The sequence below is a fragment of the Podarcis melisellensis genome, assembly GCF_964234715.1.
Source record: "Podarcis melisellensis genome assembly, chromosome: 16".
Classification (NCBI taxonomy): Eukaryota; Metazoa; Chordata; class Lepidosauria; order Squamata; family Lacertidae; genus Podarcis; species Podarcis melisellensis.
The window spans coordinates 10,451,587-10,462,639 of NC_138533.1; the positions used below are offsets into that span (position 1 = coordinate 10,451,587).

The 11,053-nt window shown below is 49.3% G+C and overlaps 1 protein-coding gene across 4 annotated transcripts in view; it reads left to right on the forward strand.

The window, feature by feature from the left end:
- The window catches only part of RUSC1 (RUN and SH3 domain containing 1), a 32,745-nt gene extending 25,063 nt beyond the window's left edge, over positions 1-7,682 (forward strand). For 3 of the 4 annotated variants that reach the window (XM_081891321.1, XM_081891324.1, XM_081891323.1), the window contains 5 exons: positions 91-196; positions 2,378-2,424; positions 3,082-3,955; positions 5,312-5,443; positions 6,662-7,682. In XM_081891321.1, the coding sequence (XP_081747447.1) occupies positions 91-196; positions 2,378-2,424; positions 3,082-3,955; positions 5,312-5,443; positions 6,662-6,830 (1,328 nt within the window). In that variant the 3' untranslated portion in view covers positions 6,831-7,682. The remainder of the gene's footprint in view (positions 1-90; positions 197-2,377; positions 2,425-3,081; positions 3,956-5,311; positions 5,444-6,661) is intronic. The other variant, XM_081891322.1, reaches the window with a different exon arrangement.
- Positions 7,683-11,053: the final 3,371 nt, after the last annotated feature.

Below are 11,053 nucleotides of genomic sequence, written 5' to 3' on the forward strand. Positions count from 1 at the left end.
CTGTGGGGCTTTTGGGGCAGGGGCGGGGAGCTGGGATGTGGCACTAAGTGAAGGCATCTGCTGGTGTTTCTCCATGTGCTTCTTGCCCAGGCCCCCACGCTCGGTCGCTGAACGCTTTGTACTGGCGGGTATCTCGCTTGGCTCCCCTTCGCAGCAACCAGCAGCGCTTCCACGCTTTCATCCTGGGCCTCCTGAAGTGAGTAGAAGACATGGGGGGGGGGAGGCTGTAGCTCATCTCCCTTACATGCAGGAGGTTCCTGGTTCGATCCCCAATGGCATCTCCAGGTCGGGCTGGGAATGTCCCCTGCCTGAAACCCTGGAGAGCTGCTGCCAGTCAGTGTGGACAATACTGACGAAGGATATCACACCTGCAAGGCAACTTAATAAATATTATTCTAAAAAAAAAGTTTTTAAGTTTTCCATTTTAACAACCCAATAAAAGCCACTTTGAGAACATTCCATATTATAATGCAATCAAACACTCCAAATTTTATGCCAAATTATAATGCGGGTGGCGCTGTGAGCCTAGGACTTGCCAATCAGAAGGTCGGCAGTTTGAATCCCCGCAACAGGGTGAGCTCCCATTGCTCAGTCCCGGCTCCTGCCAACCTAGCAGTTCAAAAGCACTTCAAAGTGCAAGTAGATAAATAGGTACCACTCCGGCCAGAAGCAGCTTACTCATGCTGGCCACATGACCCGGAAGCTGTACGCCGGTTCCTCGGCCAATAAAGTGAGATGAGCACCGCAACCCCAGAGTTGTCCGTGATTGGACCTAATGGTCAGGTCCCTTTACCTTTACTTTTTTATAAATCTTTGGTTGACTCCCCATGCTCTGAAGTTCGGGGAATGATGATCTCACATTGTGCTGCATTCCTTAATTCATCCACGTAATCCCAACAAAACATTCCAGTGTCAATCCTTCATTTATATTTAACAGCCTCTGAATTTGTCCAGCAAGCGGATTTGTCCTGCAAGGCAACTTAAATCAGCCCTTTACTCAAATCCATGAGGACTAGGGTCTTGCTTTCTTTTTAGGGCCAAGGCCCATAGTGCAATGAGGGAGCATTTCCTTTGCATGCCCAAAGGTCTCAGCTGCAACCTTTGCAACCTCCCTGGGGGTGAAGGATCCCTACCCGAAACCCTGGACAGCTGCTGCCGGTCAATATTGAGCCAGGTAGACCCAAAGGTCTGATTCTACAAGGCAGCTTTCTGCATTGCTACGTCCGATGCTAAAACCCTTTTGTCTTGTCCTGTTCCTCCATAGCATGATGTCCCAAACGCATCATTGAGACTGGAGGCAAGTCTCCCTTCAGTAGAAGTACGGACTTGGCAAAGAACTCTTAATTTCTGGCTCCGCCTAAACTCAAATCCCCCCAGTTTACTATCCCTAGTACTTCAAGACTCCCATAAAAGTGCCTGGCTTAAAACTGTCTATCAAAAACGTCACTCTTGTGGCCTATCCCCACAACACCTACTCACTATGGACCCCACTAAAACAAACAGTCTAATTGGTCAACGTCTGAAAGATATCGAGCTTCAGAACAACCTGGCCACTATAAGGAAATTCTGCCCTTGGTATGTTCATTTTCCACCTCTCCATTTTGATTCTCTGGCCCCATATCTGCACAAACCTATTATCCCAAAATACAGACGTGCTTTTACACTTGCAAGACTGGGTGTTTTGCCATCTGCGGAACTTGAGGGTCGATTCCAAAAGATCCCGCCTGAGAAACTCCTTTGCCCCTGTGGAGATTGTAGCACCGAAACAGCGGCACATGTCCTCCTGTCCTGTACTCTCTACAAAGACCTGAGGAACCAGATCATCACCACACTCGTACTAACCATCCCAGGGCGCTCAGCCACTGCCACAATGTCCTTTCTTCTATCAGATCAAAAATGAGCAGATAACAGCAAAGGTTGCTAGGTTCATAGCTGGGGCAATCAGAATAAGGGCCACTAACTGACTGCTGATTCAGGACTTTAAATTGTGCTCTTATATCAAATTTCCTTTTCTGCGTACAGTGGTACCTCGCAAGACGAATGCCTCGCAAGACGAAAAACGCGCAAGAGGAAAGAGTTTTCCGTTTTTTGAGTCGTTGCGCAAGACGAATTTCCCTATGGGCTTGCTTCGCAAGACGAAACGTCTTGCGAGTTCTTGCGAGTTTGTTTCCTTTTTCTTAAAGCCGTTAAGCCGTTAATAGCCGCTAAGCCGCTAATAGCCGTGCTTCGCAAGACGAAAAAACCGCAAGACGAAGAGGCTCGCAGAACGGATTAATTTCGTCTTGCGAGGCACCACTGTATACTGTAATGTTTTACTGTTGCTATGGCCATTGGCTAATGCGAATAAAGTTTTATCTCATCTGTCTTATCTCCATAGCATGAAGCAGTTGGAGCAGTGGTTTGCCAACCTGCAGCGGAACTCAGGTAAATTCGGGGCACCCCACATTTTTTATTAGCACCTCCACGATGTAGTGATATTGGGCAAGTGCCTGTGCATTACTCTTTTCGGTGCCTGCTAAAACCCTTTTTTGTTTAAGCACACCTACCATAGAATCATAGAGTTGGAAGGGACCCTGTGGGTCATCTAGTCCAAACCCCCCTGCAATGCAGGAATCTCAATCCGGGCACGTATTTGAATATAAGCTTTTATATTGGGAACTGCAGGGGGCAAGGAGAGGGAATGCTGGTTTTAGTTTATATCTTTAAATTTTTTAGGTTCACTTGTGGGTTTTTTAAATACACAAGAATTAGAAATTTGGTGGTGGTGGTTCTTTTAAAAAGTGAAAATGGAAGATTAATGCTGCTCCCTGGTGTCACACCCTCTACTTTCACCCCCACCCTGTGCTCCTGGAAAATCACAGAATTGTACATTTGGAAGGGACCCCAAGAATCACCTAGTCCAACTCCCTGCATGGACAACCCTTCTCAAACTGGGGTCCCCAGCTGCTGTTGGACTACAACTCCCATCATCCCTGACCACTGGTCCTGGTAGCCGGGGATGCTGGGAGTTGTAGTCCAACAACAAGGTTGACTTAGAAGGATGCGTTTCTGACTTGTTCATGCCGTCTCCCGACCCCACAGAGCTGATCTCGGCGCTGTACTTGCCTACCGCCTTCCTGGTACTCAGCCAAGGCTTCTGCCGCCGCTGGGCCGACGAACTCCTCCTGCTGCTCCAACCGCTCTCCATGCTGACCTTCCAGCTGGACCTCCTCTTCGAGCACCAGCACCTGCCCCTCGACGTCCGGCCGCCACCCCGGCGTCCCACCCCGCCGACCAAGCTGCTGGCCGGTTCCCAGAAGGCTCGCGGAGGGAGCCGAGTCGCTTTGCCCAAACGCCCGCCTCCTCTAGCCGGCCTGGCAGAAGGGCCCGTGGCCCAATCCAGCCCGCTCCACGAGCCCCAGGCTGGGCCGCCTTTGCACCAGAGACTCCTGCGATGGGGCGACCGGCTGAGCCACACCTTCCGAGGCGGCGAGGGAGCCCCCGAGGCGGAAGCGGGGGCTGAAGGGAGCTGCCAGGAGAGCGAAGAGAAGCAACAAAGCTGGTGGGAGCAGCTGAGCCAGGCCTCGAGGGTCTACGGCGAGCCCCCGAAGCAGGAGGGCTTCCCTCACACCCACTGGACCAAGCTGAGGGCGGCTCTGGGAGAAGCTGTGGAGGCGGCCCGCAGCGGGGCTGGAGAAGCTAGCGTGAGCCCCGACGTGCTGCCCCAAGCGCCCAGCCCCAGAGGAAGCAGCTCAGTGGAGAGCCCAAGGCAGGCACCTGCTGCCTGCGAAGAAGGTAGCTCACCTGTATGGGAAGCTGCAGGGAAGCCAGAGGCGAATTGCTTGCCTGATGCCCAGGAGGCAGCCGAAAAGCTTGGCGGCGCTGGAACTGCAAAGGGAAACTGGCTAGGGTGGCTCTTCGGAGCAGCCGCTCCAGGATGCGCCAACGAGGCCGATTCTCACCTGTCGAAATCCAGGTAAGCGGCCGACCGGAGGTGGGGGGGGGGAACCTGAAGCCCATAGCTGTCAACCTTCCCTTTTTTTTTTTGCGGAAAATTCCCTTATTCCAGAGCTGCTTCTCGCTGCTATCTCGGATTGTTAGATATCCTGTATTGTAGACTGTCCCCAGGACAGGTGAGGCTGCTGATCCCTTATTTTCGAGGCTGCTGGTCCCTTATTTTCAAATCTGAAAGTTGACAGCTATGCCTGAAGCCAGCGGCCCTCTGAGCCTCTCTATGTGGCCCTTGGAACTATCCCTCAGCCCACACCCCTTCTTCCAGGGCACACCCCTCACCAGCACTGCTTCCCACCCTCCTAGAGCATTTTCACTTGTCTGAAATTGGGACTCCGATCCCTTGAGAACTAACCTCCCGTACAAAGGAAATATTTACATCAGTTTCTCCGCCCACCTTTGCCACTGGCCCTACTCACTACTTTCATGCGGCCCCCGGAAGGTTTCCCTCAGAAGGGAATGTGGCCCTCAAGCTGGAAAAAGCTTCTCTGCCCCTGAGTTTAAAGCGATCTGGTCAGAAGTAGCAGCTCCCTAGGAAATATATAAGGCAAGTTATTCTTACCATCTCCCGCTTGTGAACTTGGTCCTTGCCAGCAGTCAGAATTAGCCAAGTAAGACAGACTTGTGTCCTGAAGGCAGCATTTGTTGTTTAGTTGTTTAGTCATGTCCGACTCTTTGTGACCCCATGGACCAGAGCACGCCAGGCACTTCTGTCTTCCACTGCCTCCTGCAGTTTGGTCAAAATCATGCTGGTAGCTTGGAAAACACTGTCCAACCATCTCGTCCTCTGTCGTCCCCTTCTCCTTGTGCCCTCCATCTTTCCCAACATCAGGATCTTTTCCAGGGAGTCTTCTCTTCTCATGAGGTGGCCAAAGTCTTGGAGCCTCAGCTTCAGGATCTGTCCTTCCAGTGAGCACTCAGGGCTGATTTCCTTCAGAATGGAGAGGTTTGATCTTCTTGCAGTCCATGGGACTCTCAAGAGTCTCCTCCAGCACCATAATTCAAAAGCATCAATTCTTCAGCGATCGGCCTTCTGTATGGTCCAGCTGTAACTTCCATACATCACTACTGGTCCTCCCTAATTTTTCCCAGCGAACTCCTGGTTTGCCAGAAGGGAGAAAGATACAGCTCTGCCTGAAAAACTGGGATTCGAACTCAGGCCTTCCAGACTCAAAGTTAGGACTGTCCCCTGCCTAATACTCCAACCAAGTGCCCAACTTTCAGGCAGTTTTTCCTAAATGTCTCTAATTAAAATTGCACCCCCAATGGCAAAAAAGTGGGTTTTTCTTGTGGGTCAGGTATATTCTCTTTCCTATCCAAGCAGGCGTCCGTCAAGCTGGTTGCCGCCCACCATGAACATCCTGGCTCTGGTGATGAAGGGGGCACCGGCCGAGAAGAGCTGGCCAGAGGAATCATGGGAAGACGTCCCACCAAGCCCACAACAGTCATACAGGTGAGCCACCCTCTCTCCGTGCCCACGGCTGCAACAAAGTGTTGCAGCGTGAAGTGCTTCTGCTGGGGGTTTCAGGCCCGCCACTCTATTACCCCTCCCGCTCTGGGTTTTCCATCAGTCCCACCCCCCCCAGTCCGTATTCTGTGCCCACTGAGCATGCTCAGTACTCCTTGGGCCCGGAAGAGGGAGATGTGTCCCCCTTAGGGTTTTCCTTTCCTTTCCTAAACATTTCTTAGTACTTCTGCAAAGACTTTGGCGTAGTAGAGCATGAGACTCTTGACCTCAGGGTCATGAGCCCCACGCTGGGCAAAAGTTTCCTGCATTGCAGGGGCAGGGTTTGGAGTGGATGACCCTCGGGGTCCCTTTCAACTCTAGATTCCCTGAATCTGCCAATTCTTCTGAGTGGCCTTCTTGGGTATTTAAAGCAACGGTACTTACAGGAAGCTTGATGCATATCTAGTCAGACAATGGCCTCATCCAGTATACCTGAAGCAGCATCTCCACGTCCATCGTTCTGCCTGGACACTGAGGTCCAGCGCCGAGGGCCTTCTGGCAGTTCCCTCGCTGTGAGAAGCCAAGTTAAAGGGAACCAGGCAGAGGGCCTTCTCGGTAGTAGCACCCGCCCTGTGGAACACCCTCCCACCAGATGTCAAAGAAACCAACAACTACCAGAGTTTTAGAAGACATCTGAAGGCAGCCCTGTTTAGGGAAGCTTTTAATGTTTAATAGATTATTGTATTTTAGTGTTTTGTTGGAAGCAGCCCAGAGTGGCTGGGGAAACCCAGCCAAATGGGCGGGGTATAAATAATAAGTTATTATTATTATTATTATTATTATTATTATTATTATTATTATTATTATTGGTTACATGGACTGGCAGTGACATTTCAGGGTTTCAGGCAGGCCTATCCGGAGGTGCCATTGGGGACTGAACCTTCTGCATGCAATGGTGGTGTTTACTGCCTCTTCCCGTAGCAGCTGTTCTCAACCTGTGGGTCCCCAGATGTTGTTGAACTAGAACTCCCATCATCCCTAGCTAGCAAGGCCAGAGCTCAGGGATGATGGGAGTTGTAGTCCAACAACATCTGGGGACCCAAAGGTTGAGAACCGCTGCCTAAGGGATGTGCACTTTGAAAGGAGACCAGTCTGTGTTTTTGCCGTGTGTCGTGTCCCCCCCCCCCCCCGCTCAGTCTGTGTCGTCCCTCTGTCTCCATCCAGGGCCGTTCGCGCTCTCTGCGACCACGCCGGGAGCCGGGACGACCACCTCAGCTTCCGCAAAGGCGACGTCTTGCGGGTCCTGGACACGGTGGACGAAGACTGGATCCAGTGTTGCCACGGAGACCGCCGAGGCCTAGTCCCCGTCGGCTACACCTCTCTCATCCTGTGAACTGCGCAGGGAGATGTCAAGGCTGCGGCTGTTGTGGGGGGGGGGAAGTGGTGCACACCAAAGGATCACCCCACTCCTGCCTACACAAAAACACACTTTATAAACGCACCGCTGAAGGAATTTCAACAAAATGACGTGGACACTAAGAAGCTGAGGGTGCCTACTTCCCCCCGCTCCAGATTGCACCTCAGTTATCCTCATGAGCCCCAAACCAATATCTCTGTTCTTCCACCCTCCCCTCTGGCTGTGGGTGCAAATTCTGCCGCAGGGGGTTGGCAGGGCTCCCACCGTCTCACCATTTCCTTCTTTCGAACTCTTCTCCTGCCTCTCGCCTGACTTGGCCAACTGCCCTTCTGCTCTTCCCACCCCCACCCCCCGAATCACACGTTTTACCGCTTGTGCTTGCTGCTTTCCACGATCGCGTAACACACACACACACTGTCGGCCAAACTATGGTTCTCATTTGTATATTGCATATATCTGTGTAGATATACATACCTATATATATATATATAATATTATATATTTCACCTTTCCTGCTGCTTTCGTCTTGCCGGCGATCCTCACGTCTCTCTCCCCTCCCCACCCTGAAGCGATGTCGATCGTAGAACTGGAGACTTGGAAGGGACCCCTTAGGGGCATCTAGTCCAACCCCCTGCGGTATAGGTCACCAGCCAAGTGGATCGGGACCCGTCTGGAATGGCTGTTCCTGCAGGGCCCCCTCTTGAACATCCACCCAGCCCCAAAACCACGGCAGAAACGGCTCCTGTCTGAAGACGGGCACCATCCACGCTCTCTTAAGAGATTGTGCAGAAGGGAGGGAAATAAAGGTTGTGAGAAAAGACAAGCAAAGAGGCGTCACCGTGTGAGATTGAATTGCTGCAGGCTGCACATCTCCAAAGGGTGCGGCTTGAGAAAGATTGGTTGGCAAGCGGGGGCCCCAATGAAATGTTGCAGCCCCCTCCCAGGATACTCCATTCCACCCCCCACCACCCCCTTGCCATTGCTCCCAAGCCTGCATCAAGACATCTGGCATTCAGCGAGGCCAAAGGATGCATGGGCAGTCAGTGTGGGTGAGGGTTGCAGTTTTAATTTGCTGTGTGGGAGGCAAGGAATAGTGTGTCTAGCTGTTATCAGGGGGTCGGGCAACACTGATCGGCTTGCCTGACCCCTTCCCCACAGTGCTGTGTGACAAGTGGCTTTTGAAACGAGTTTCAAAGCAGGTTGCAATATGGTGTGGGCAGAAATCCACACTGGCTTTGCCCAACCTTTCTGAACTGTAGTTCTGAGTTCCCCAGCTGCTACTCAAAGGAGGCCGGCCCTTTAAGAGTTAATGGGTCACTGTCCCAGCAGCCTCGATCTGCCCTCAATCAGCTCCCATTTGCCTGCCTGCAAAATGATCTCTGCTGGATCCAACCAAAGGCCACTCTAGTTCCTTATAGAAATGGAAAACCAGAGTTTGAGAGCATCATTTCTCTGAACACCAGTTGCTGGGGAGCAAGAGCAGGAGAGAAACGATGCTCTCATGCTCTGGTTTTCCATTTCTATATGGGGCTAGATTCTGGCCTTTGGTTGGATCCAGCATGGATCATTTTGCGCCTAGACAGGATAGAAATAGACTCCGGACCTAGGAAGGAGCTGGCTTATACTGTGCAGACTTCAGACTCTTAGTCCAGTGTTCCCAAATTAGGGTTTCCAGCTGCTTTGGGATTACAATTCCTATCATGCTTGCTAGCTAGAGATGATGGGAGTTGTAGTCCAAAAACAACTGGAGACCCAAGTTTGGAAAACACTGCTTAGTCCAGATAGCTCTGTATCGCCTACGCTGACCGGCAGAAGCTCTCCGGGGATCCAGAGGGGTGTGTGTGTGTGTGTGTGTGTGTGTGTGTGTGTGTGTGTCTTTCCTGGCCTTACTTGGATGTCAAGGCCTTCTATTTGCAAAACAGGTGCTCTCCCATTGAGCATCCCCAAAGTTTCAAACAGGGGACACTCCTTGCCCTACCTAGAGATGGAGGAAGCTAAAGCTGGACCTTCTACATTCAGATCAGATGCTCTACTACTGAGCTACAGCCCATCCCACTTTCCCTCTCCCCTCCCAATAAGCCCCCAGTGAATCAAGGCCTGCTAGCCTCCCAGCCACATCTGGCTATTCTTTCTACGCTACGAGATTTCCTTTCTGTGACCTGCATCTTCCCAGCTATATAATTGGAGCTGTTGGGCACCCCTTTTAATAAAGATCAACACAATTCCCCCCGCTCTAGCAGACCTAAACTCAAACATCTTGTAGTCACAGCCACTTCCAAAGCTGAGCTAGGAAGACTAAGGGGAATGGTCACTAGTTATGGGCAGGATTCAATTACACACTGGCCAATCCAAGTTGTGCAATTCTAGTATGCAGGAAGGGTCTTGCACAACAAACCAGCTTCCCCAAAAGTTTGGAATTGTTGCAGGAAAGAAAGTTCAGGCAGGAACACACTGGAGAGCATGGAACGACACGCTTGTTTTGATGTTGCAGCATCCAACCTTTGGGGCAAACCAGAACGAATGGGCATTGAATAGTCAACATCATCTTGCAAACAAATCCAGATGGAAAGCTCAATGAACAGACTGGATGCACTTTTAAGTACAGTATTGACATGTGTGTCTGTCAAAAGACCAGAACCTCCCTCTTGTGGTCATATGTTGAAACAAAACCTTCAAAAAATGTGGAGTTCTATTGTACATACTTTTATGATTCTCCTTTTGGGAAAATAAAATCTATAAAAGGTGCTAACTGTTTCCCTAATGAGAAAATATTAAAGAGGCTTGTTTGATTTCTTAATACATCAAGAAAGATAAAATAAAATTCAGGGACCGAAGACATGACAAAGGCTTAGATAAAATCTGAGCTTCGGAGATGTGACTCTTTGTACCAACTAGATTTGTATATTTAATGAAACCAATTAAGCAAATAAAGGAAGCATTTCTCCACACAAGGCCAGGGATGTAACATGATGAGTCATGTACCACCTACTGGCAGCCGTGTGAACTGCAACGTGACAACAACCTTACATTTTTATGTGTATAGGAAGATACATGTTTGTGTACAAAAGTGCAGAACAAGTGAAAAAGAAAAACACCCAAGCCATTGAATAGGAAACATTTTTTTTCCATTTAATACTAGAATCTCTCAGTATTTGAGATGCAGGCCTTTTATGCAATTACATCCAATGTTAAAATTGGTAATACATAATTTACAAAGATTAACATCAAAACAATGGTCTATTTAGATATGCTCTTGTAAAAAGGAAATATCTTAGCAGCATTTCTCCTCAGCAACCACACGGCCTATCCCCATGCAGACTAAAAAGAGTTCGTATCTATATTTGCAACAAACGTAGTGCTTTCCCCTCCCCTCCCCTATTTTCCTGGGCTTCCATCAGCGATCAGGTGAAGCGCTGCCAGTCTCCTCAGTTAATACAAAATAAGCCACCCACCCACCCAGAATTTTTTTTAAAAAGTCAGTAATTTTCTACACCAGTAAGAAAACAAAACCAAAAACTTAAAAAAAAACCCAAAACCAACAAATTCTTCGCACTTACCTAGAATTTGATTGTCTAAAAAACATCGTTTTTAGTCTTTCAACGAAAGAAAGATAAAATGGCAGAGCTAGTGTCTCGCATCAGGGCAAGCTTTTCATTATTCTTCTTTAAAAGGACCTCGTGTTTTTTTTCTTTCTTTTTTTTTAGTGTTTAACACCATTTTGAGATGACGATTTCCCCCCCGTTTTGAACTAAATGGAGCGACTCAAAAGATTTTCAGACATGCGATTTTTTTAAAACTTTTTTCCCCCCTACGACACACATGAGTATTTAATACTCAGGGTTCTCCTGTACAATGCTTCTCTACAGTAAGAAAATATTCCAAACTATTTTCTTATTTGTCTTCTCTTTTTTTTAATAAAATATGCTTTCCCCCTCCTCCTCCTCTTTCCCACCCCTCTCTTAAACCCCCCGCCCCCACCCCAAACTTTTTTTTTTTAAATCGCCAGGTTAAAATTTGAATGGAATGGACCCTTTTGTTGTTGTTATTGTTCCAAACGAAGAGTAAAATAAGGATTATATAGTCAACGAGAATGTACAATCAGGACAAAGGTTGGTCCGTCGGGAAGGAACACGGAGAGAGATTGTGAGAGAGAGCTACCATATTGCTTTACAACCACACAGCAAAGGAAGGGGGAGGAA